This window comes from Megascapheus bottae, chromosome 20 (assembly GCF_031878675.1).
Source record: "Megascapheus bottae isolate mThoBot1 chromosome 20, mThoBot2.hap1, whole genome shotgun sequence".
Lineage (NCBI taxonomy): Eukaryota > Metazoa > Chordata > Mammalia > Rodentia > Geomyidae > Megascapheus > Megascapheus bottae.
Genome location: NC_143528.1, coordinates 10,836,294 through 10,864,028, shown reverse-complemented (window position 1 = coordinate 10,864,028; position 27,735 = coordinate 10,836,294). Strand labels below are relative to the sequence as shown.

Genomic DNA, 27,735 nt, shown 5'->3' with positions numbered 1-27,735 from the left:
TCAATCCCTGAAGGTTTGCCTTTGCTATACCCACCTCCTTTTGTTTCTGGCATCACTAAGGAAATTTGTTAATAGCAAGGTTATATACATTACCCCTGGGTCTTTTAAATTCTAGAAATTCTAGTTATTCCTCCTTTTAGATGAAAAAAATGGCTTGAGTTGGACTTCAGTCCTAAGAAGTCTTTCAGAGTGGAAGAATATGAAACCATCTGACTATAAAGCAACTCTGGACTGTGATTGGCTCCTGGAAGACTGAACATAGTTGTATGGTTAATCTTCTATTCCTTCTGAGCAGTGCTTTGGCCTAATACACATGAGCTTATGAAACACAATTGTTCCTCTTTTGCTTACCTGTGCTTCTATTCTTCTCTGATCATCTGGTCTTAAAGCCAGCTCCATCCCACTTAAGTCATACACTAATAGAGCACTCAGAAGTAGGGAGTCTTGCACTGTGGATATTTATGTGGTTGTTTCCACATAATTGATTGAAAACTAAAATTCAAGAGCCCATTGTAATAGCAGTGTAGCTCCGCTTTTATTCTGTTGTTAGTCATTGGTACCTGTATTCGACTAGTCTGAATCACAACCTCCCTTCTACAGGGAAAGAAGCAAGCTTTCACATCCACTACAGAACTCTTGGTGAGGGACGAAAACTTGACCCCCTTATTCTCTCATGAAAGCTAGTGTCAGGGAGAAACTAAGAGCTTTACCAAACATTGATCTTGGGCTACAACGAGAAATAGTGCCTGTTAGACTCTCTCTCTCTCTCTCTCTCTCTCTCTCTCTCTCTCTCTCTCTCTCTCTCTCTCTCTGTCTCTCTCTCTCTGTCTCTCTCTCTCTGTCTCTGTGTCTCTGTCTCTCTCTCTCTCTCTCTCTCTCTCTCTCTCTCTCTCTCTCTCTCTCTCTCTCTCTCTCTCTCTGTTTCTGTCTCTGTCTCTCTCTCTCATCCGCTTCATGATGCAGAGGCATGAATGGAAAACTAAGTCAAAACAAACCCTTCTTTGGAAATGACTAGTCATTCTGGGCAGCACTCAGTCTTCCAATTTGGCATCTCAGCTTGTACTTACAGAATAAGCAGAGAACTACATCTACCTATGTATTTCAACATTTAAATATGTATAAAACATACAACTGGTTGTCTCTGGTGTCTTTTCTGCTTGGGTAGTAAAACATCCTGCTCTGGATTTATGCTTCACAGATAACTGGACCTTGTCTTAGCCCTCAAACCAAGTTGATATTACATAGACTTCAGAAAAGAAAAGGCAATTTATTGTATTGCAGAGTGATCTTCTTAGCTTACTTGCTGAGAAATACATTTATTTTATTGCTATTAGGGAGTTATACAAAGGTTATAATTTCATAAGTCAGGTAAGAGTATGATTTTTCTTGAACAATATCACCATTTCCTTCACTTTCTCCAATTTCTTCCCCTCTGTCCCTTCCCACAGGTTGCATAGTTCAAGAACTGTATTTAAATCATCATGAGTTGAAATTTCTCATGATTCTGTTTTTTCTTTTTCTGTCTCAATGCTTTTTCTTTTCCTAAAGTTCTGGCAATAATACTCATCTTGTCACAAAAGAGGTTTTGTTAGTTGATGTTGTGGTAACTGTACTGATGACTATAATGGGGATTGGAAACTGTGGGCACCTCTTCTTGTTTGCCACATCATCTCAAACTCTTAACAAGGCACGTATATTATCTTGATGGATGTACTGTGTAAATTCACCAAACAGTCAAGAGATACTGATGGACCAGGGGTGTGGCCTAGTGGTAGAGTGCTTGCCTACCATGTATGAAGCCCTGGTACCACATACACAGCAAAAGCCAGAAGTGGCGTTGTCTCAAGTGGTAGAGCACTAGCCTTGAGAAAGTGCCCAGGCCCTGAGTTCAAGCCCCAGGAGTGGCAAAAAAAAGATTTCTGGAGTGCATGATCTCTGCCTATGACTATATTCCAAAGAAAAGCCCTTGAATCCTGAAACTCCCTAAGTACTTAACTTTAAATCCATTTGTATACTGAAAAGAGCTGTTAGTTACTTCAAAGAAATGACATAAGCTGTCTAAATTCCCGTGTATAAGAATATGCTAATTTTTACTGAGAGAAAGCTTGTAGAGGAAATGGATAGTTGAACAGATGTACCACCCTGGTTTTATTAGAAAATTTCAAATGTTTCAGATACTTCCTTTGTCATGAGTCACTAGAAAGTAAAAAAAAAAAAATGCCTTTATTCTGTGAATTTCAGATGAATCTCTAAGGCCACCCCAGAGCAACTAGATGTGGTCTCAATACATGAGTGGGTCCCTGTTTTCTGGGTATAGAAATACAGAAATAAAGCCAGGAATAGTGGAAAAAAACTTGAACAGAAGGGAGAGTTTATTGCAAAACTGAAAGAGAAAGGCCACCCAGAAGAAGGAGCAGTAAGACCTGGAAATCTCCTTTTAGCTTATTTTCCCTAAGATAGAGCCCACCCCCAAGACCTATGTGTGTCTTTCAGTTAGAGAAAGGGATATTCAGCCAGGCCCGCAAGCAAGAGCCCTGTTCTTCCTTTGAAACACAGACAGAGGCTCAAGTAGTCAGGAGTAGTTTGGGTAGTTTTCTAGAGATCGGGCACCAGGTAGGAAAAGGTGTTTCTAGAAATACCATTAGGATCCTCCCGGCCTACTTGCAAGTAGGCTGATTGGATCCATGTTCATTGCCACACTATTCACAATAGCCAAGATATGGAAACAGCCCAGATGGATCAAAATAATATGGTTAGTATACACATCCATTAGAAAGAATTAAGTAATGTCATTTTCAGGGAAATGGATGAAGCTAGAACAAACCCTGTTAAGGGAGGTAAGCCGAGATGAGAGCAACGAGGAGTGTTTATTCTCTCTGATATGTGGAAATTAGATCTAAAATGGACTGGAATATGATTAAATTATACAGGATTCTAGATATTCATACATAGTGAGATAAAAAAAGACATTTGGGAGAGAAAGTGCAATGCCTAAGCATCTCTTCATAGTTATTAAAATTACTTAGTGAAACCAGTTCTGAGGTAGGAAAACAAAAAAACTTCTCGCTCTATTTAGTTTTTCTTATTGTTGATGATTCTGTTTTTTTAAGTGTACATATCCAGGAGGGTTAATGGGAGAGTGTGGAACTCAGGGGAAAAAGGAGAAAAGGTGCATCAATAGAGTTCACTGGACGGTGATGAAAGTAAACTATACAACTTGGGTGAAGATGGGAAAGAGGAACTGGGAGAGAATGAGGGAACAGAAGGAAATGTTGTACTCGTTATCTAACTCATGTAGTTGTAATTCCTCTGAACATCACCTTTATAATAAGAATAAATAAACAAGAAGGAGGTTGGTGGGTGGAAACCAGGAAACTTCCAGGGATGCCCGGGTTGGGAGGGGGTTGGGTGAGGGTCAGTCCTTGTCATAAAGCTATTTAAAACCTTCCATAAACAAATCAAAGTCAGCCAGTGGTTTTTGTGACTTGTCTTTCCTGGTGGGCGTTGGCAGAATTATTTCAACACATGGCTGGTTTTATTCAAAACCTTTAACTGTGACAAAACAACATAATAGCTGCACACACACACACACACACACACACACACACAGCATAGGACTAGCCCTTTTTCATTCGGTCTATCTAGTTGGGGGCAAAATGAAATCATCAAGCTTCCTTAGAACCTATTAATAGTCCCTTGGGGATATAGCTGGCAGCATCTTCATCTATGAGGCATGGAGGAGCTTGGACTGAGAAGAGTTTTCACCAGTCCTTTGTAAAGCACTGATGGGTACTGAAGGCACTGTGCCAGGCACATCTGTATCAAAACAGTATTGGCAAAGTCAGGACTGCTCTCAGATGTAGTTTGCCATCGTATAATTGTTATGGGGGGAGGAATACTTTTTGATATTGTGCTTTTATCACATTCTTTGGGTGCCAGTCACTTACATTGTGACTGAAATGTGCTTGCTAGAATGGCAGAGAGCTAGGAAGCTGCCTGCAGGCAAGAATCCTGCTGAAAGTCTGACTTCCATAGCCTTAGCAAAGATGAAACCCTGAAGTACTTCACCCAGATGCACAGTGTGGTGGGAGAGTAAGGAGACATTTTTCAAGTCCACATTCTCCCCAGGAAGGAATGTATTAGATAAGTGAGAAAAACATTTTTTCCCCCTCACCCAGTGTTTGTAGTTTGGTTGTGTTCGGTTATTTTGTTTAGTTGTTTGAATTTGGCTGTTTAAATTACCCAACCTGAGGCAAAGTAGAAAGGAGTCCATACACAAGTCTTTGAATTGAAATAGTAGTTGGTGACTATTCAGGAGTGTTCCACCCACATATATAAAAGGGGGGAAATATTGTGGCAGATTTTACTAAAATACAGGAAGTACAAGTTTTGTCCAATTTTAGATGAAATGCCAAATATTTCAGTTGCCTTTGGTTTGGAAAGCAAAGCAATGTGGCTTTGAGCTTCTTAGTTTCTGTAGGTAAGGTTTAAAGTTAGGGACACCCTAGAGCTGGGATCCCCATTCTTTCCTTTCACAGGTAACCACAGCTTTTTCAAACACTACAAGAGTCCAGAATATTTAGAAAGGAAAGTCTCTTCCATACCTTGCTAATTTGTTTTACAAATATACATTGACTTTTCCCCACTATTCTTGGGAGAATTCCTTAAATCCTAGTACATTTCTGCCCATAGCTAATCGGTGCTGCTGGACATATGGCACCCTGACTTTAAAACTTAGATTCTGCTTATCATGTCTTTTCTATGCAAATGTCTGCAATCTAGGGAATGTCTACAGTGTCTAGGCACAGTGGGCACTCCCCAGAATCCCAGTGAGTGGGAGATAGCTTTTGAGCACTGCAGAGCCATGCCAGCACAGTCAAGATTAACAACCTGTGGCTCACTTTTGGCAGAATGGGAAAAGACTCTGTGTAGCAAGGTATCATCATGGTCAGGTTCTTTTGCAGTTGTCAGTAGAGAAGCCTTAGTCTTGTTGAACTTTTTTTCTCTCTGGAAACTTCAAAGTAGAAGGAATTTGGACAATAAATGGCCTGTTAGATAAGGTTTTACCCAACCCAGGAGAATACTCATTTAAGTACACATGGAATATTTACCATGTTCTAAAGCATAAAACACTTAACCCATGTGTCCACAGAGCAGTATGTTAGCGATTTCTTGGGATATCGAGGTGTCACTAGGAATGAGGACACCAACTTTAACTCATCAGAACAGTTTACTTCTGTGTAGTGCTCACATGAGCACTTCTGGTGTGTAAGGCAGAACACACATGAGCGCGGCATAGCTGTGTTTAATCTTGTTTATTTGCTTTTTATCCAGTGAGCCATTCTTTTACCTTAGTTGGTCAGGCTCAGGGTTCCAGTCTCTTTATTAGTTAGCTACTGGTCAATACCCAACATTTAAACAGAAAGGGCTGGACATCTTAGTGGGCTTTTAACAAAAAGTCTATGGGGCGAGTCTGGGAAAGTCTCACAAACTTTACATTTTGATGGGCAAGTTTCACAAAAAGGAGCTTAGCAAAGCAAGAATTCAGACAAAGGCAGTGAAATGGACAAAGGAACATAACACACTTGGATAGAGAAGACTATCTCTTATTCATTCAGAAATAAAGCATGCACTGTACAAAGACAGGTATATGTACGTGTTAAACAGTTTTATTTATAAGCTACTATTTTTATCACTGAGCTGTGGCTGGTTGAGGAAGGGGAAGTTGTTCATAATTTTAAATTCCCTCTGAAGAATCACACACAGTAAGAGTCACTAAAGCAACATGAATTTAGTAGAAGCCGTGAATATTTGGGAAAGTGTGTTTTTGAGATTTCTGGTGAGAGCTGGCCTCTGGTTTGTCACAGCCTTGCTCACTTGTTACATTTAATTTTCTAGGTCCGGACTCTGTTTGTCAGTGGTCTCCCTCTGGACATCAAACCTCGAGAACTCTACCTACTTTTCAGACCATTTAAGGTACTTTTTCTCTCTTTCAAAATCACTGAACACAAAATGATTGTATATGTACATTGTTTTGTGGGGCTTCCCCCCCCCCTTTGAACAAAAGAAGCTCAGGGACAGTGCCCAGGCCCTCATTTCAAGCCCCAGAATTTTGGGGTGGAGGTGGGTGGGCAGAGTTAATGAATAAAGGAAAGTTAACAAGTCAGTTCTGTCATGCCCTCAAAGGATGACAGGGGAAAATCTCTTATTGCAGACATGCAGCTAGCCCCAAAGGTCTCTATTCCGTGGAGAACAGCCTTACAATCTCACTGTTCCTTTTCTCCAGTTGGGGATTCACTCCTATGTACAGTTCATAAAAATGGTTTGGGGATGTAGCTCAATAGTAGTGTGCTTGCTTAATGTACACACAAGGCCCTGGGTTCAATTTCTAGCATTGCAGAAAGTTACCATTACTTATTATGCATATAAATTATCACCAAGTACTGGTGACATACACCTGTACGTCCTATCTACTCAGGGGACTAAGATTTGAGGATGACAGTTTAAAGTCGGCTCAGGCAGGAAAGTCCATGAGATTATTTTTATTTTTTATTAAAGAATTTATTACACTGATTTTTACATCATATTTCAAATGACATGTTGAACAAACAAGTGTTCAAGAAGGGAATCTCTATATATAATCCCTGGCACTTAGTTTTTAGAACATAATCAAAATTAGGCTAAGGGTTTGTATATCATAGATATGTATTAATTTATGAAATAAAACATTATGTCTATAGAGTCATAGGTTTTTATGTCTATGTAGTTACATTTATATTTCCAATACCATGTCCATGAGATTATCTTTAACCACCAAAAAGGCAAAAGCTATGGCTCAAATGGTAGAGACCCAGGTTATAGCAGTTGTAAGTTATTAGTATTTTTTATTTTATTTTTTTACCAGTCCTAGGATTTAAACTTAAGGTCTAAGCACTGTCCTTGGGCTTTACTCAAGGCTAGTGCTCTACCATTTGAGTTGCAATACCATTTCCAGCTTTTGTATGTATGTGGTGCCAGGGAATTGAAGCTGGGTTTTTGTGCATGCTAGGCAAGCACTCTGCTACAAAACCAAACGCCCAGCCTAAGTTATTTTTAAAAATCAATACTTTCTGGGCTGGGAGTTTGGCCTAGTGATAGAGTGCTTGCCTTGCATGCATGATTCCTCAGTACCACATACATAGAAAAAAGCCAAAAGTGGTGTTGTGGCTCAAGTGGTAAAGCTCTAGCCTTGAGAAAGTCCAAGGATAGTGCTCAGGCACTGAGCTCAAGCCTAGGACTGGCAAAAAAAAAAAAAAAGTACTTTCTAATGGACATAACGTGACCAAAAATCTGTCACAGAATTTTGAGACTCATTAAAACAAAGTTTAATGAAGCAGGGGGCAGGGAGAAAGCTAAAAGACAGCACCCAGACTCTGAGTTAAAGCCCCAGTGGGGGCAACCCCCAGAGGTAATTATAAATACAATAATGCAAGTCAAGACCCATTCTTAGTTTCATATAAGTTGGAATAGTAGATTTGATGAACTAGGTTAAGAACCTAACAGTTTGTACAGCAAAAGTCCTAAGTTTTAAGCAAAGTAAAATAAAATTTTATAAGATAACTTCATAAGAATTGAGAATAATCTTTCCTAATGCAATTGCCTGTTCATCCTGGGTATGGAAGTAAAATCATTTAAAGAAGCTTAACATTACTGGGATTGGAATCTTAACAGAAAATTGGAGTAAAACTGAAACAACCATACTGCCAAGAGTAAACCTTGAAGGTTGGTCTTTGGAGAGTAGGAGGAAGTAAGAGTTCATTCACCCACTTGCTGGTCTGGAAGGCATCATGACCTGCTGGCCAGGTGCAGGATGTGTGTGTTGGTCAGCTGGAGAGGTTAGCAGCAGTACCTGGCAGGGGTCACACTTCCGATTAAGGAAAATCATTTCCGACTAAAAGATCCATCATGGTTGAAGTAGGACAGGTTGGAGGACAGGATTCAGCCTGATAGGGAAAGGAAGGAAATAGGAGGGGCAGCTGATGAAAATGCCTGGGTTGGGAAGGATGGTAGAAAGGTTGAGGGAATAACCAGTTAAAACCAACTATGATTAGAGTGTGTAATAGTAGAACAGAACTCTAAACTGACAGCCATCCCTGTAGGGTGGCAGTAACAACAGGGCAGAGAACAGAATAGTGAGATAGAAGGCTGGCACATAGTAAGTGAGAAATAAAGAGACGGTATGTGGAGAGTGCCTGCTTCATGGAATTTCCTGAATTGCTTTTGAATTACAGTTGTCTGAATGGATCAGTTTTCCTTCGTAGTGTTTTTTTTTTGTTTTGTTTTGTTTTTGCCAGTCATGGGCTTGAGCTCAGGGCCTGAGCACTGTCCTTGGACTTTCTCAAGGTTAGAGCTCTACCACTTGAGCCTCAGCACCATTTCAGGCTTTTTTCTATGTATGTGGTACCGAGGAATCGAACCCGAGTCTTCATGCATGCTAGGCAAGCACTTTAACCACTAGGCCAAACTCCCGGCCCCGTAGTGTTATTGTTGTTTTTGTGATTCATGGGGCTTGAACTCTGGGCTTGGGAGTTTCTCTGAGCTCTCCAGCTCAGGGCTACTTCCCTACCCCATGACACCCCCCACTTCCCATTTTCTAGTTCTTTATTGTGTATTAGCCCCCCCTTTTTTTAAATAATGAAAATGAAGCTGCAGGCTATGGAAGAAATTATATACAAGTTGACTGTTGTTTGACTCCTGGCACTGCCATGTATTACATTTCTCCCTTGTTTGTAACTTGAGAACACAGTCTATCCCTTCCAGTGGTATTTTAGGGAGTGAAATGTCCATTTGGCCTTTACCTCTAAAGCCTTCACAGTGCTTCCAGTCGTTTTTAGGTGAGAGTTTCTTGGACAAAAAAAGGGAGAGAGTACTGTGAATCCTGACATTTGTTTGGGAGAGCTCAAGGCCTTCCAGGTGAAATATTTATAGTAGCTATTGGTAATGCAGTTTTCTAATGGGAAAACAAGAGAATGAATCAATCCCAGCTTCCTCCTCTGAAATACCAGTGCTAAAGTGAGGACTTTGTTACATTCATTCTCAATAGCCCTCTATAATTAACTTCACTGCTGGCTGACCCAAGTGTACAAATCTGCCTCCATACTGATGGGTAATAGTGATCAATCATTCCATGTGGTGTTTTTTCCCTTATGTCAGCCATCAGTGGGAGCCACTAGTCATTGGTTGTTTTCAGAAATTAACACACTTTGTTACCCTTACCCTGATGAACCTGGAGGGAGAGAGGGAAAGAGGTTTCCATCCATGAGGTGCGATAGAAATTTAATGGGAGGTTTATGTCTCCAGGATACATATCACCCTAGAAATCAGCTGCCCCATTAAATTAGCAGGAGAACTCAGCTAGTATCACTGTCTGCTTAGTTCTGATACATTAGTTTGAAGATGGGATGAATGTATCTAGTGTATGTTTAATCTTGAGATGTTATTTTAGTGCAGATATATAACCAAGCAAGCATGCGCTGACCACCTTCTCTTACTAAATTTAATCATTTCCCTCCTAGTTTTGTAAAAATCCCTATTCATAACTAGACTAGACTACAAGAAAAGGTCTGTTGACAAATATACGCTACATATCCTTGCCACTGCATAATTTTATGGAAAAAAAATACAACAAAAGTACAGAAAATAGTCAAGTACTGATGGCTCGTGCCTGTAATCTGAGCTACTCTGGAGGCTGAGATCTGAGGATCCCAGTTCAAAGCCACCCCAGGCAAGAAAGTCATCTCTAGGTAACCACCAGAAAACCACAAGTGGCACTGTGGCTCAAAGTGGTAGAGCACTAGCCTTAAGCAAAAGAATTCAGGGACAGTTCCCAGGCCCTGAGTTTCAAGCCCCAAACCAACCAAAAAGAAATACAGAGAGGGGCCAGGAGTCTGGCCTAGTGGTAAAGTGCTTGCCTAGCATGAACGAAGACCGGGGTTCGATTCCTTGATACCACATACATAGAAAAAAGCTGGAAGTGGCGTTAAGGCTCAAATGGTAGAGCTCTAGCCTTGAGAAAGTCCAAGGACAGTGCTCAGGCCCTGAGCTCAAACCCAGGACTGGCAAAAAAGGAAGGAAGGAAGAAAGGAAGAAGGAGAGAGAGAGAAATGCATTCAAATGTAAAGAGAGGGGGGAGAGGGGCCAGGGGATATGGGGATGTGGTTGTGGGGGTTCTTTGTCAGGTAACTTTGGAGGCATTTATGAGAAAGAGTTACATAGTTTACAATCACAAAAGACTCACTTTATTTGAGCATTTTGTTCAAATAAAGTATTCACATAGTACTTTTTGCTAAACTTGTTTTTTTCTTTATTTTTATTTTAGGGCTATGAGGGCTCTCTTATAAAGCTCACATCTAAGCAGGTAAGAATTTAGACATTTTCTACCAAAAACTTACCTACTTGTTCTTAAGGATACTTTAAAAATATTTTTAAGTTTCAATTTAAATTTGATTTTTGTGTTGTTGCTTTAAAATTAAAGGTGAGATAGATTAGGAATTCATACAGGGAAGTGATAAGTAATTCCACAGTCTTTGGCTAGGATGTTTGGGACTATCTAAAAGGCCACCCACACATACCTTCAGAAATTATATTGGGACTGGTTTGTGAATTCAAAGGAAAGCACAATGAATTATTAGCCAAATTCATTTGTACTTTATTCTTTCCTATTTTGTCTTGAGATTTAATAGGCAAACTCTTAAAATCGATAGGATTATTGGATGGTAAGGATTTATTCTTCTCAATTCTAACAGCCACAGACAGACTCCCAAGTCTAGCACAGAGCATAGAAAGTACAGAATGAAGCTGGTAATTCCTGGCCCTAATAGTTCCTTCAAGTCTCTTGTGCTTAAAATTTATTTTCTTTAACTTGAGCGCTTGGCATACTTTCATCCCTCTGATTCATCAGAAACAAGCTAAATCCCAGACATCCCGCTAGTGGGATTGTGCACATACTTAACTTGGGACACTGTGCTTTCCATGCCTAATTAACCATAGGATTTTGTGTTTTTTTTTTTTTTTTTTTTTTTTTTTTAAGGCATCCTTTGGGATTCAAGGTGGAAATAGTCACTTAGCAATTTTGGTTGTGCACTGAGTAAACAGGGCTTTTTACCATTGTGTCATTATATTCCTTGCACTTACAGTGTGCCTAAAGGTGATTTGCTTCCCTTTCCATTTTAAAAGATGAAGAAACTGAGGTACAGTGAACTTGATTTAGGAACATAGAGCCTCTCTGACACAAATTTTCCTCTATCTCCTTATTCACTGCTGGTCACCTTCCACCTATCTGTAGATTTTTCTTGTTTTTAAGTTTTTCATGGTCTCTGAATCTCCCACACCACCCTTGAAGAATTACCCTTCCTGTCCCTATGATTTGTACTAGAAATTTGGCTAAGCCACTGAGTCATGATTTTTGTGTGGGGGACTACTTTTCTTATTTCTACCCTTTGCCGGGGGCTTATTTCTTTATCTTAGCTATTCACTTTGATATTACTCTTCATCTGGAAGAGCAGACATTGCCTGATCTTTTTCACTTCATAGTTCCTTTTTTTCTCTCAGCCTGTAGGTTTTGTCAGTTTTGACAGTCGCTCAGAAGCTGAAGCTGCGAAGAATGCTTTGAATGTAAGTCATCTCTGATGGGGTCATCATGAAGGGTTTTCTTTGGGTGTAGTGGGCCAGAAATGGACACTGGTGATACGATGGAAAGAATATGACGACCTTGACTTAGGTAGTGCTCCCCAGAGCTCTTTCTGGAGATTGGGAGAAGATGTAAAATGTATTAAGGAAACTCCTGGCTTTTCTGCAGCTTTTACCACAAAAATAGCTAATAATTTGGGTCTTATTTAATTTGGCCCTGTCTCACCTATGTTGGTGTGTAATTCTGCTTGTCTTCTCCAGATAGAACAAATAGCCAGATTATGGATAAATTTGGCTTTTTCTTCATCTTGTGTACCTTTTTGGTGTTTTTTTTTTTCAAATCAGATTATAGTGTTTAAAGAATTCCATGTCATGAATTTCCATATCATGCTTGTTATCTTCCATTATAACACAATAAAAAGTAATTGAGTAGAGAAATAAATTGAATGACATTTGGTCTGTAGTCATCTTTTGTCTGCCATATATTTTTGAACTTCTGCCCAAGTTCTTTAAGTAACTATTCTCCCCTTTGGAATATTGAAACACAAGATAACCTAAGGATGATAACTGGTGGAAGATAGAAGGAAATGAAATTTATTTCTTTTTACTGGTAACTGTAATGAAAGGCCTGAGACAGGCCTGGCTCTAGAATGTTTCAGACTTGTGTCCTAAGCATGTATAATTAAGTGTTGCCCAGAATAATACAATGATTAGGAGCTTCTACAAGGCAAGTGGCCACTTGTATATAGTATCATTGTATGGACTTTTGGAAATTTATATACTTTGTGTTGCTTGGGTAGCTATTAGTAGGTGCTGGTTGTTTCAAAGTAGACCGAAGGAAAACCATTATTTGGAGCTAATAATCTCAGAATTTGCAGTCACAGGGAGAGCCTTTACATGAATATTTGTTGGGCATGATGCTATCATTATAACACAATCTTGAAAGGGTTTTAGGGTATGAAATAAAAAAATACCCTCAAAAGAAACTGTAGGAAGTGGCGCCATGACTCAAGTGGTAGGGTAGTAGCTTTGAGCTGAAGAGCTCAAGCCCCATGACCAAGAAGAAGAAAAGAAACTAAATGTAGCTGGGCACTTCTGTCTCATGCTGGTAACCCTAGCTACTCAGGAGGCTGAGATTTGAGGATCTTGGTTCAAAGCCAGCCCAGGCATGAAAGTCCGTGTGACTCTGCTGTGGAATGAGAGAGAACTGAACTGTGGCATAATGAGTCTAGGCTTTCAGCTTGTCAGAGCTGAGCTCCTGGCTTTTATTGTTGTTGTTTTAAATCTTATGTATGTAAAGCAATTGAAAGCCTTGTATACATTAGAAACTGATGTTCTAGATAGGAAAACTCTCTCTGGAGAGAATGGATGAGCAAGCCAGCCAGGGGAAGATCTAGAGATGGAGTCAGGAACCTGTCCTTGTTTTGCATAGCATCTTGCTGCTGCTTTTGTCATGGAATGTTGCTACATTTTTCCTAGTGGCAATAATAGACTACACATTGTCTAGGACAAATAGCCACCATAAAGTTTGGTATCTGACCATGGAGGTTTTCTCCAGACAAAAAACAGGCCCACTTGAGATATTTATCTTCTCTGTGACTGCCAAATGCATTAAGCTCTTTTTCAGGGTCACGTTTTCTAATTGGTGGGTTTAAAAACCACATGATGCAGACATCACAAAATTGTCTCCTTAGTGTCATTTATCCAGGCTTTCTTCAAAGATTTCCCTCAGATTCCCTTAGGGAGAGTTTGGTGTTGTCATATTTTGTTTTATTCTCCTGTAAGAAACCTAAGCCTTGATCCAGGAAATCTCTTTATATAGAATGGTTCTCAGAGCTGTGACCAGCTTCACCATGTTTGGAGATTGTCTTGTTACCATTCTGTCTTGGTTACTGTCTGGCTTAGTTATTAGTGCTAATTGGTCTTTTCCCCAAGTGACTGGCAGTTAAATCCTTTTATTTTCTACTAGCTTCAGATTCTGCTTTAGTCAATTTGATAATCTTTGAAAAGACATGCTCAGGTTGGATCAAGCATTAATACTGACCTTTTCTTGGTTTAAACATTCTAAAATAATCTCTTTTTTTTTTTAGAGCAGTACCTCCCAAATAAGGCTAAGATGAACCCAAACTCAAACTTCTAAGTTATTTATGGTCCCATTAATTTACACAATTGGAAACCTTATTCATTCTTTAGACTGCAAAATATCTAGCTGAAGCATCAAATTGTGTGTGTGTGTGTGTGTGTAATTTTGTCAGTATACTATTTTCTAAATAGTATAAGAAGAAATTTATTGGCTAAGCATGGTGCCACACACTTACAATCCCAACTTCTCCTTCGGAGGATGAATCAGGAAAGTATGAGGCCAACATGGTTTATGAGACCCTGTCCCAAAACAAACTAAAAACCTTATTGAAGAGTAACATATGCATACCATGTAATGCATGCAATTAAAACTCTGTTTGGGCTGGGAGCATGTAGCCTATTGGTAGAGTACTTGGCTCACATTTACGAAGCCTGGTATCATTCACAGAAAAAGTCAGAAGTGGTGCTGTGGCTCAAGTGGTAGAGTACTAGCTGAAGAACAAGTGACTTGACCCTACGGCTGGCCAAAAAAAAAAAAAAAAAAGATAACTCAGTTCTGGGAAATCAAACCCAGTCTCTCTCATATGCAGAACAAGCATTCTGTCAATGACATCACAAATGCTGTCATTTCTTTTACAGTTGAATAGCATTCCATCATGTATGTTTATTTATTTATTGAGAAGCAGTTAGATTGTCTCCTTTGACTATGAACATTAGTACAAGAACCTTGAGTCCCTATTGACATACCTAGGTATGGAATTTCTAAATCTTAAATTGAACTATGTCAGTAGCAGCTAAACCATTTTCTGTAGTTGACTGTTTTGCCTGCCAGCACTAAATGAATGTTCCAATTTGTGTTTTGGCCTTATCTATTATGCTTTAAAAGTTGGAATACTTGGGCCGGGAGTTTGGCCTAGTGGTAGAGTGCTTGCCTAGCATTCACAAAGACCCAGGTTCGATTCCTCAGTATCAAATACATAGCAAAAAGCCAGAAATGGTGCTGTGGCTCAAGTGATAGAGCTCTAGCCTTGAGAAAATCCAAGGACATCAGGCCCTGAGCTCAAGCCCAGGACTGACCAAAAAAAAAAAAGTTATAATACTTAGCTGAGTGCTGAATGCTGATGGCTCATGCCTGTAATCCTAGCTATTCAGAAGGCTGATATCTGAGGATTACAATTCAAAGCTAACCTGAGTATGAAAGTCTGTGAGACTCTTATCTCCAAGTAACCACCAGGAAACTGGAAGTGGTGCTATGGCTCAAGTGGTAGAGCTGTAGCCTTGAGCTAAATAGCTCAGGAACAGTACCTAGTTCAAGCCCAACAACTGACACCCCCCAAAAATTGTAACACTTAACCAGGCACCAGTGACTCACACCTGTAATCCTGATTACTTAGGAGGCTAAGATCTGAGGATCATTGTTCAAAGCCATCTCGAACAGGAAAGGCTGTGAGACTCTTTATCTCTAATAAACTACTCAGAAATAGCTAGAAGTGGTGGTATGACTCAAGTAGTAGAGCACTAGTCTTGAACAAAAGAAGCTTAGGTCAGCGCTGAGGCCGAGAATTCAAGCCACTGGACCAGGAAAATCAATAAATAAAAATTGTAACTCTTAGCAAGATGCTAATGGCTCACACCTGTAATCATAGCTACTCAGGAGGCTGAGATCTGAGGATTGTAATTCAAAGCCAGGCCCTGCAGGTTGTGGGGCTTGGACTCTAGGTCTGGGCGCTGTCACTGAGCTCTTCAGCTCAAACCTACCACCCTACCCACTGAGCCACACATCACTTCTGGTTTTCTAGTGGATAATTGGAGATCAGAGTCTCAGTCTCTAGTGCCCAGACTGGCTTTGAACCATGATCTTCAGATCTCAGCCTTCTGAGTAGCTAGGATTACAGGTGTGAGCCACCATGCCCCACCATGAGAATCTTACCTCCAGTTAACTATCCCCAAACTGGAAGTAGAGCTGTGACTTAAAGTGCACTAGCCTTGAGTGAAAAAGAGCTAAGGGACAGCACCTAGGCCCTGAGTTGAAGTCCAACAACTGCCCCCCCCCCCCCAAGACAGCTCTTTAAGAGCTATGAAGTTGTCACTGAATTCCCTTCTTTTGCTTTCTTTTACTTTTCCTCCCTCCCCCCCATCTTGTTATTAGAGTTTGAACTCAAGGCCTTTTGCTTTTTGAAGGTATTTATTGATTCAACTTGTAGTGAAAAAAATTGTTTTTTGTAAAAGTGCTAATAGGAAGTGTAAGTGGAGATATATCAATAGCTAATGGTGGAATACCAGCTTTGCTTGAGCAGAAAACCCTTCGAGACAGTGTTCTAAGTCCCTAGGTACAGTTGATCTTATGCCAAAATCCTCACATGTAAGATGGAAGTCTTGTTCATGTCTAAAGTAAATAATTAAGCAAACCATTTGCTAGACCTATAAACACTACCAATACTATGAATATTGTTATATGACCAAAGTGTAAAGCCATGATGTATTACTGCAAGCTCTTCAGTCCTATAGGATGCCAGGGCAATGGAGGCACTAGCCACACACAGACCTTTTGGCTTTGGTTAGATATCTGCTTGTCCGTCTCTTGTTTCTTCTGTCATCTATTTTTCTGACAGCTGTGCAAAGTAGGACTTTTTTTTTTCCAGTCCTGAGGCTTGAACTCAGGGCCTAGGTACTGCCCTTGGACACTTTTTGCTCCAGGCTCCTGCTCTGCCACTTGAGCCACAGCACCACTTCAGGCTTTTTCTGAATGCATGGTACAGAAGAATCAAATCCAAGGCTTTGTGCATACTAGATGAGCACTCTACCACTAGACTATGCTCCTGGCCCCATCTTCATTTTTCTTCACCTTATGTGATTAGGTAAACTCTTGGCACAAAATAAAACTTTTCCTAAATGCAAGGATCCAGATTGCCTATTTCAGCCTTCCTCCTTGTGTTGGGCACAGTGCTTCTTATCAGTTTTCTCCCCTCCATCCCCCCCTCTATCTGTCTCATATGCCTGATGTTCAGAGTGGTTGAAGAGACCCAATTAGTGAAGGCTTTTGGATGGGAAAGTCACAGGACTGCCAGATGAAATCATGAGCTTGAGCTACTGTTTATCTCTCCTGTTTATGACTGCTTACTCTTGACTCATAGGGTTTTTTGTGGTTTTTTTGGGGTCGGGGGGTCGCTCATGGGGCTTGAACTCTGGGTCTGGGCGCCATCCCTGAGCCTTCAGCTCAAGGCTACCACCCTATCCCTTGAGCCACAGCCCCACTTTCCATTTTCTAGTGGTTAATTGGAGATAAGAGTCTCACAGTCTTTAGTGTCTGGGCTGGCTTTGAATCTTGATCCGCAGATCTCAGCCTCCTGAGAGCTAGGATTACAGGCATGAGCCACTGCGCCTGGCTTCACTGGTCTTATGGCAGTCATTTGACCTCAGGTTGAGGACTAGGCTTGTTCCTCTGAATAACTCTGATGTGGAGGCATGGAAAACAACCCACTCCTCCCCCCACATGTGAAATAGGATTGCTGTACAAAAGAGCCTAACATGAAAAGTACTAGGCACTAATAACTCATGCTGTAATCCTAGCTACTCATGATTGTGAGATCTGAGGATCAGGGTTCGAAGTCAGCCTGGGCAGAAATCCCCATGAGACTATCTCCAGTTAACCACTCTAAAACAGGAAATGGAGCTGTGGTCCAAAGTATTAGAATGCTAGCGTTGAGCCAGAGAGCTCAGAGTCAGAACCTAGTTCCTGAGTTTAGGGCCCATACCATCTCCTTGCCCCTATCCCCTCAAAAAAGTATAAAAAATGTACTAGGCTGGGTGTGGTGGCTTACTCTGTAATCGTAGCTACTCAGAAGACCAAGATCTGAGGATCTCGGTTCAAAGCCAGCCTGAGCACTAAAAAGTCTTTACCCAAGACTGGTAAAAATGAAAAATAAATGTACTGGGCACAAATGCTATGTGTATCATTTGCTCCATTCTGGGATTTGACTGATATTTTCTTTTGGTTTCATCTCTTTATGCTGGACCTGCATACCACTTTTCTTAAATCTCCCTAGGATAGATAGCACAATAGTGATTTGAGATACAAGTACATTTTCAGGCCTGCTATCCCAGTATTCCAAGGGCAGGTTGAAAGTGAAGGATCACAAGTTCAAGGCTAGCATGGGCTACACAATGAGACTGGCTCAGTGTTTATTCTTTACATGTTGAAAGAAATGAAGGTGCTACCTACCTACCCTTTATTTTGTCCCAAGACCAGGACCCAAACTCAATATTTTTTGCTTTCACTCATTGGCTAGTGTTACACAAACTAAGCCATGCTTCCCACCCCAAAGGTGCATTTTATTTAAGTTTGAAGTATTTAAACTCCTGGTTAGCCCTTATCAGAAGATTTAAATGAATTGTTTTCATTTTGTGAGAGGAAGCTGGAAAATGCAGCACTAGTGAGAATCTCTATGGAAGTTGGGAGGAGGACTGGTTCCCAGAAATGTTAGAATCTTCTTTCTTTCCCCAGGGAAATAGACAGGAAGAACCCAGGTTCTCATGCATAGACCAGCATATGTCCCAACATGGAGATCCCAAGTTCTCTGTTTCTCCAGAGACAAAAGCCTAATATGACATTGCTGTGTGAAACTGTTCTCAGAGTTTTCATTTTGATTGATCTATTTGTTTAAACATATTTAAGCTATATTTCAAAATATGATAGCCTTGTTTGATTTTTGCATTTTCTCCAAGCTTCTGGTTGTTGTTCTTCGATATTTCAGTAAATGCTGAGAATCTAATTTCCCAGGTGTGTGTGTGTCAGTCAGTGTGAGAGAGTGTCCTGTGGTTTGAACTCAGGCCTTAGACACAGTCCTTGAGCTTGTTGTGCTCAAGTCAGTTGACTTGAAACCAAAATCTTGAGATTTCAGCTTCCTTAGTAGCTAGGTAAGTTTCCCTGTTTTTTTTTGTTATTTTTTTTTTTTTTAATGTAAGAAGGAATTGCAATGGTTGCGAAATAGTTCAGACAAAGAGTAAGCTATTTGTTAGGATTAAAAATTTTTTTTTCTAAAATTTCAACCTAGCTTTAGAATGAAAAAGCCTTCTACATCCCTGTATTTTTTTAACAGACCCCCACACATTGTGGTGCCTTTTTATTTTTTTTCCTTGCATCAATGTAGGGCTTGAACTCAGGGCCTGAGCACTGTCCCTTATTGTTTTAACATTAAATGATAAAAATTTCTTCAAAATTACAGATAGAAAACTAAGCTTGTCTGTCTGTATCTATGTATGTATCTATCTGTCTATAAAGTAGGACTTTAAGTAGAACCTCACACACAAAATTTGATGTGTAATTTGTCATAGAATTTTGATATTAATGTGAAAGACAAATGTAATGATGTCCAAATAAAAGAACAATGCAGAAAAGGAAAAGAGCCACTCAGTTACAGGTTACAGAAACACCTTTCCCAAAGCAATAGACCAGGTTATGAAAGTGAGTCTGGTGATTCGTATTGTAGAATGCTAAACGACGGATATAACTAATGGAAGAAAGCTTTTTAGAGTCAGGAAGATGCTTCCATTTCCAGCACATCCCGATCTCTTGATTTATCTTTTAAGAATGTCCATTAAATAGTGGGAACACAGAGATTATCTTTTTAAAAATTTACAGATCAAAGTGAACGTTATTGTTTATGTTCTATTGGAATGGTTTATGTATTTGTATATAATACCAAGTTTGCACCTATAGAAAGGGGCTAAATCTCCTAACGAAGGCTAAGTATATTTCAGAAAGTGAGGTTTTATGTTGAGAGTACTTGCCTCTTTTTTTCATATATTTTTATTGTAATTAATAGAAGGATTACATTATATTCACCAGAAAGAAGGTGCATTACTTCACAAACATTGATACCTTTCTCATGTCTTGGTCCCCATTTTCCTCCCCCCATCCCTTCCCCTCATCTTGTTTCCCCCCTTCCGTATCCGATTTTAAATAACCAAATAAGCATATATACAATATATCAGATAACAAGGTAAAATACTATAACAATATGAGATAACCAAAGAACAGCAAAGATGAGAGATAACATAGTACATTAAGGACAACAATCAATCATTATATGGCTTTTGTTTCTACATCCTGGAGATCCTTTCATTTAGTGTCATAGTATATGGCCTTATGTATCTAGGTTTTGCTCTATTGTAAAGCTCTGCTAGGAGCACCCAATGTTTCTACTGATTATGACAAATGAGGGAAACCATTGAGCCTATGTTCCTTTGAGTCTGGCTTACTTCACTTAATATGATTTTTTCAAAGTCTTTCCATTTCCTTACAAATGGGGCGATGTCGTCTTTTCTGACAGCAGCATAGAATTCCATTGTGTATAAATACCACATCTTGTTGATCCACTCATGAACCGAGGGACATCTGGGTTGGTTCCATATCTTTGCTATGGTAAATAGTGCTGCAATGAACATCATTGTGCTAGTGGATTTAGTATGCCCTTGTTTCTGGACGGTTGGGTAAAGGCCAAGTAGTGGAATTGCTGGGTCATAGGGGAGCTCTATGTTTACTCTTTTGAGGAACTGCACTCCCACCAGCAGTGTAGTAGTGATCCCTCCTGGCCACATCCCCTCCAGCATCTGTTGTTATTAGAGTTCTTGATCATGGCCATTCTAACTGAAATAGGTGGAATCTTAGGCATGTTTTGATTGAGCCCTTACCTCTTAAGTGCTTGAATTGTTTGTATAGGCTTGTATGACCACCCCCCCCAATTGTGTTTTTTTGATAACTAGTTTGGAGGTCAGACTTGGTTGATTTGGTTTTAATGCAGGTTCTAACACTTGAGCTGAATTAGGACTCTAATCCTCAATTTTCTTCCTCTCATTACAATTGATAATTCCTGTTTCAAATAGCAAAACGATCAAATTAAATGAGATGCACATTTTTATAACCACTGTCATTCAGTATAATAAAAGCTTTAGTGCCTTGGGCCAAGAGTGCTTGACTGGCATGCACAAAGACCTGGGTTGAATGCCTCGGTACCACATATGTAGAAAAGTGAGAAGTGGTGCTGTGTCTTACGAGGTAGAGCGCTAGTCTTGATGAAAGCCCAAGAACAGTGCTCAGGCCTGCAGTTCAGTCCCCAGGACTGGCAAAATAAAATAAATAAATACCTTAGTGCCTAATGATAATGATAATCTTCACAAAGTTTTGGTCATCAGGTTTGGCATCCTAGATTCTATGGGCTTCAGGTTATTACTGACCATTGACTTAGAATTAATGGCTAACTGGTCCATCTGTTCTTTTTGTAGCTGTTTTTTATGGGGGGAGGGGGAATTAGGGATAGGATATAATTGTAGTTTAGTCTCTTAATACTCTCAAACTCAAGCTATTGTAAACCAAACATGCAGATGAGTGTCTATTCTACCTCATTAATAATACCTCTTTCAGCATTCCAAGTTCCAATTGATTCTCCATTTATACATCCATTCATTTATTTAGCTGCCAAGTCTTTGCAGAAGATGAACACAGGGATCACAGTGTTGCATGGGGAGGGCCACTGAGTTGCTCACAGGCAAGATATGTTTGCCTCATTTTGCTTTGGCTTCCTGTGCAACACAGGAAGTACTTTGCAGAAAACTTCCTCAGTTTGTACTTGACTGTTTACATTCTTTGCGACTAACTGCAGATTTGGGGTTGGAAGGGATTTGTAGGCTATTTCATGGTCTGGACTAGAGGTTTTAAAAACTAGTTTTAAAGGTCTAGAGCTGCAACTCTGTGGTTTAGCGCTTGCCTCCCTTGTACAAGGATCTGAGGTCAATTCTTAGCATTGAAAAAAATTAGGGAGCAATTTCTTTTTCTTATGATTTAAATTCTTATAGTCCTATAATTTAATAATTTCCTGTTCATTCACAGATGTCTCACTTCTTACCTCAAGCAATGCAGAATTTTTCTGTATTGGTGTCAGGGAATGACTTTGGGGATCAGTAAATTAGTTTAGATCTGACTTGTTATCCTTTGTGTATCCATTGGATACAGCTTCTTAAGGAATTTTCCTCTGGATTCCCAGCTGGAAGATCAGCAGTGAGGATGCACATACCTTGTTCTTCCCGTTGGTTTCTGATTTCATTTAACATTGCCTAAGCTTGGGAATATGGACAGTGTGAAAGATTTTGTTAGGTTCTTTCCAGGTTCATTGCAAGGGGAAAAAAAAGTAACTGGCAGGTAGAAAATATTGTTGTCTATATATGATCTTTAAATGGAAGTCTTTTCAAAATGGTTTGGAAAGTTGAGGCAACTGTCTTTCTTCACTTGTAGAGTTTGTTTATGTCAGCACTGCTTTTCTCTCCTTTCCCTGCTGCTATTTCTCCTCACTCCCCTTCTTCACTAGCCACTAATAAAAGCTTAAAGTAAACTTTGCAGAAAGATCCCTAAAGCATATACAGAAAGTTAAGATGGATCCTCAAATAACCTAGCAAGCATTTAGGTAAAGCTAAAAGCAGAAGGTGTTAATTATGTTTTCCTTGCCCACCCACCTCACAATTTAGGAAGTACTCTTTAATAGGATTTTCAACAGACAGACAGACATACTTGGTATGTGTTTTCCCCTTCTCTCCCCTTTCTTGTGTTCAAGGCTAGTGCTCCACTACTACTTGAGCAAGTCTCAGGAGCTCTCCTGTGCAGACTTGCTTTAAACCATGATCCTCAGCTCTCTGCCCCCTAAAAAGCTAGGATTGGAGGTGTGAGCTCTCAGGGGTCTGGCTAATCCAAGATATATTTAAATTAACAAAGCCCTTTTAGAGCCAGGCTCTAAAAAGTGGTGCTTTGGTTCATGGGGTAGGGAGGTAGCCTTGAGCTAAAGAGTTCAGATACCGTGGCCAGGCACACAGTTTAAGCCCACAACTGACCTAAAAAAAAAAAAAAAGCACTTTTATACATACCTGGATAAACTGGCTTATTTTGTTTGATGTGAACATTATGTATGTTATATACTAAGTCAGATTTTTTTCAGTAATTACTCTTTGTGATTTGTATTTAGTTTTTTTTTTTCATGAAGAGCCCAAACTGAGACACTATCTTTGACACCAATAATGTCTTTATCTTAAAAATATTTATGATAACTTTTTAGAGGACTGGTATAACCCTTTACTTATTGGATGTTAGTATTTTAAAGCTCGTCCTTTTCCAGCGTAGCCCTTTCCTTTGTAATTTTTTTTGGGGGGGGGGTGGGTAATCAGTTGTGGTCTTGAACTCTGGGCCTGGGCGCTGTCCCTGAGCTCTTCAGCTCAAGACTACTGCCCTACCACTTGACACACAGTGCCACTTCTGGTTTACTAGTGGTTAATTGTAGATCATCTCATGGTACAGGCTGGCTTCAAGCCTTGATCCTTAGATATTGGCTGCCTGAGTAGCCGGGATTACAGGCATGAGCTACTCGTGGCCGGCTTCCCTTTGTAATTTGTGATTCATATACACTGCCGACACCCTGCCACCAACATAAACGACCAGACTGTACTTTATGCTTTCCTTGTGAATGCTGTTTGCTAGAGTGTCGGTAGCATGGGTAAAGAGCATTCCTGTGAAGAGGAAGTCTGAATGCTTACTGATGTATATATTGTCCCAGCCAAAAGGCAAAGTTGGGAGTGAGCAAGGAGAGACAACTAGCAGCGACAGCCTCATTTCATATCTCTGTTTAAAAAATCTTCCAAGATCTGCCTCTTCCCATTCTAGAGACATTGACCCTCTTTACCATCTTAATTCCTTGGAGTGAAAATGCCAGCAGCAGGACTCCCAAATAAAAACATCACCGTCTGCACTCTGGCTTAAGCCACACTGTAAAATACTGTTTTAATGGGTGATTGGCTGTATTTGGCTGCTTGTTCTTCTTAGAGTCTTTTCCTATCTTTTTCAGGGTCTGATTCTTTAAATCATCCTTTTCAATATAGTTTGAGACTGCAGAGACATTTTCAAACAACCATACCCTCGTGGCCCTTTGGAAAATAAACTCTGCTTGACTCTTATTCCACTGACTTGTTAAGGATTGAGTTAATAGCTTCTTCAAAGGCCCTGCCATGACTTTATAGTCATCCTATACTAAGCAGATACTTCCAAAGCATGGTTATGTACACAGGGCTCACTGGCTGGCTTTAAAATATGGGAACATATTTTAGCGCATAAGGAATCAGTTTAGCTACAGCTGATGATCTGTTGCCTCCATTATCTGTCATCTTGGTTGTTCTACCAAAGGATTCGGTCTCTACCATGAAACCAGTCAGGTCACTGGGAGCTGGTTAAACTGTGGCCCAATACAAGGGGGTGGGAGTAGGTAGGACAGGACACACTTGAACCTTCCATGTAGGAAATAAACGCACATGGAACTCCACTGCACTAGACTGGGAAGCATTTCACAGTCTCTGCTGGAGCTGAGTGGGAATGTGATGTATCTCCTCTACAAGTGATAGGACCACCTCTTGAAAAGGAGGAAGGGGCTATCACAGTTCACATTTGTAGATGTAGCTCTTTAGCTGATAACAACTGGGCTACAGGGGTTAGTGTTCTTAACTGTTCACAAGAACTCATTCAGTTGATACAATTAACCCTATGGGTTCTGAACTGTTTTTGTTCCCAGCTTATTTGCTGAGGAGTTGGAGCACCGAAGGCTGAGCAATGGAAGGAATAGTTGAATCCAGGTAGATTCCAAAACCCATACCCATATTTCCTGCTGTGAGCCTTTCCCCTGCAGGGAGTTCCACAGGTTGGTCTGTGAGCCTGACTTGAGGTGTCTCATGTATAATTGTCATTGTAACTACAGGTGATAATACTGCTGAAGAAGTGACTTGTTCATTTCCTCTGCTAAACAGGAAGGAATGGACTACTAAAAATTTCCCTCATTTCATTATTTTGGCAAGTATATCATTACATTAGTTGATATACAGATTTTCTCGTAAACACAGTTGACTTAGCAGTAGAGGGCCTGTGAATTTGAATGCCACAGTTCATTCATGGGAATGAAGAAAGTGATCTAGTCTCTAACAACTAACTATAATAGTCACTAACTTTTTTTCATATATTTTTTATTTTAATTAGTAGAAGGGTTACACTATATTCACCAGATAGAAGGTGCATTACTTCACATACATTGATACCCTTTCTCATGTGTTGGTATTAGTCACTAACTTTTAAAGCCCATTTATTTCATCCACAGCATGATTGAGGAATGCAGTTGGACTTCTCTGTCATGGCCAGATTCCTTCTATTGTAGCAATTATTGACCATAGCTTGTTGATGAGTATTATTAAAGAAATTAATGTATGCTGCAAAGTGTAGATGGCTCTGTGGAAATATTCTACACAGGGAACAATACTGCTGTCACCAAAACCTTCAAAGCAAGATGATTTCATTTTATATGGAGCACCTACAAAATTATGGATTTATTAGCCTAGTATCAGCCCAACTAATTAGACCTCCAAAAATTTGGGGGGAAAGGGTCTTTTTCTTAAAGTGTAACCATAGCCATCTAACTAATGAAGAGAGGGATGCATATCTTCCTATTTCCCCGGTGGTTTTTTTGTTTGTTTTGGTTTTTTTTTTTTGCCAGTCCTGGGCTTGGGCTCAGGGCCTGAGCACTGTCCTTGGACTTTCTCAAGGCTAGCACTCTACCACTAGAGCCTCAGCACCACTTCCTGCGTTTTTCTATGTTTGTGGTACTGAGGAATCGAACCCAGGTCTTTGTGCATGCTAGGCAAGCACTCTACCACTAGGCCAAACTCCCCCCCCTCTTTTTTTTTTGTCAGTCATGGGACTTGAACTCTGGGGCCTGGGCGCTGTCCCTGGGGTATTCAGCTCAAGGCTACAGCCCTACCTCTTGAGCCACAGTGCTACTTCTGGTTTCCTGGTGGTTAATTGGTGAGACGAGTTTCATGAACTTTAGTGCCCAGGATGGCTTTGAACCGTGATCCTCAGATCTCAGCCTCCTGAATAGCTAGGATTACAGGCATGAACCACCACTCCTGGGCCCAATGGCATTTCTTTTTATAACTTCATCTTAAATTTTTTTATTGCTCCAAAGGAATTTTTGTAATATCTATATAATTGCATATAAGGTGCTTTGATCAGATTGATGGAACACATTCTTTGAACTGAGGACAGTGAACATCAGATTATTCTAAGGTGAAGCCATTGCAAACACTTAGAGGTAGTTGGATTAAGAAAAAGGACAAGGCATAATAGGTCTGATAAGTTTCTCAACGGGCAGTCAGCCAGGAGCACAGACTGTTGTATTAACAGTCCTGATGTTTCTGCAAGCAATGTCCTTATTTAGGAAAAGTATGAAATACGGTTTACATCTGACAAATTTTTCTCCTGACTTGCTCATTCTTTGTTGGAACCCACATCTACCTGTTCCAGCACAGTGGGAACTGAACAACAACCTCGATTATTTTCTGAAAACAATATGGTCTTTGAAAAGCAAAGAACTTCACGAAATTGTGGCACCCTCCCAGGCTTGTACTGATCGGGGTAATCAGAAGACTTTCTGGACTTTTGCTTGTATTTTACCAATGGCTACTTGGAAATCTTAAGTGCAAGTTTTGACTGTTGTCTTTATTTTCCCTCCTGTGTAGGGAAGGCTCTTGTCATTTGAGATAAGGCATTCTGACAGTCTGTGGGGCCCTATCCTCCTCCCATGGCATGCCAGTGAGACCTTCAGTTATGTGGAATTCCTGCTCCCAACATACACTGCCCCCTCACTTATCTCCAGATGTTCCTGAGGTTGAGCTTGGTGGCAGCAGACAGAACTACTCAGGGTTGAGAGTGAGGAGCTTAGGAAGTCTCATTCACAGTACTCACAGGTGCGTTTCATGTCTTGTGCATTATTGCTCTCCACTATTTCCCATGGGACAAACGGACCCTATTTCTGACCACATTCTTTCTGATAGTGGTACTAAAACTGACAGGAAATCCAGCATTGCAAATTTTCATTTATGACACAATAATATTCACATAAATGATTGCAAATTTTCTTTTTTTTATTGTAATGTATAGAAGGGTCACAGTTAAATTTGCCACTTTTTTTCTTTTTCTTCTTTTTAATCAGTCCTGGGGGCATGAACTCAGGACCTGGGTACTGTCCTGGGCTTTCTCAAGGTTACAGCTCTACCACTTGAGTCACATCACCATGTCTGGCTTTTTCTATTTATGTGGTACCCAGGAACCGAACCTGGGTCTTTGTACATGCTAGGCAAGCACTCTACTACTAGGCCAAACTCCTGGCCCACCATTCTTTTTATTTGTGTAACTTTTTTTTTTTTTTTTTTTTTTTTTTTTTGCTTGGTGGGACTTGAATTCTAGGCCTAGGTACTGTCCTTGAGTTCTTCAGCTGAAGGCTACTGCTCTGCTCCTGGGCCTGGGTGCTGTCTCTGAGATCTTTAGCTCAAGGGTACCACCATATCACTTCCCATTTTCTAGGGTTAATTGGAGACAAGAGGCTTTAGTGCCCCACGGGATGGCTTTGAACTGCGATCCTCAGATCTCAGCCTCCTGAGTAGCTAGGACTACAGGTGTGAGCCACTGAGCCTGGCTTATGTAACTTTATATGTGTAACCAACTCCTGAACTTCCTTTTTTGAGGGGGGAGGGATGCGGTCAATTGTGGGGCTTGAACTTGGACCTGGATACTATCCCTGGGCTCTTCAGCTCAAGGCTACCACTCTTGGGTCACTGCACCACTTCCAGTTTTCTAGTGGTTATTTGGAGACAAGTATCTCCTCAGACTTTGATGTCCTGACTGGCTTGGAACTTCGATCTTCATATGTCAGCCTCCTTAGTATCTAGGATTACAGATGAGAGCCACTGGTAATTGGCCCTGCTCTTCCTTTATCTTAACCTCCTCACCGGGTAGAGATTGAGGCAGGGCACTGGTGGCTAGCACCTGTAATCCTAGCTACTCAGAAAATTAAGATCTGAGGGTTGAGGTTCAAAGCCAGCCTAGGTAGGAAAGTCTATGAGATTCATCTC

The 27,735-nt window shown here is 40.4% G+C and overlaps 1 protein-coding gene across 5 annotated transcripts in view; it reads left to right on the top strand.

The window, feature by feature from the left end:
- Positions 1 to 27,735, top strand: part of Rbpms (RNA binding protein, mRNA processing factor) — a 172,228-nt gene that overhangs the window by 77,660 nt on the left and 66,833 nt on the right. For all 5 annotated transcript variants that reach the window (XM_090353964.1, XM_090353965.1, XM_090353963.1 and 2 more), the window contains exons 2-4: positions 5,899 to 5,976; positions 10,358 to 10,396; positions 11,590 to 11,652. In XM_090353964.1, the coding sequence (XP_090210090.1) occupies positions 5,899 to 5,976; positions 10,358 to 10,396; positions 11,590 to 11,652 (180 nt within the window). The remainder of the gene's footprint in view (positions 1 to 5,898; positions 5,977 to 10,357; positions 10,397 to 11,589; positions 11,653 to 27,735) is intronic.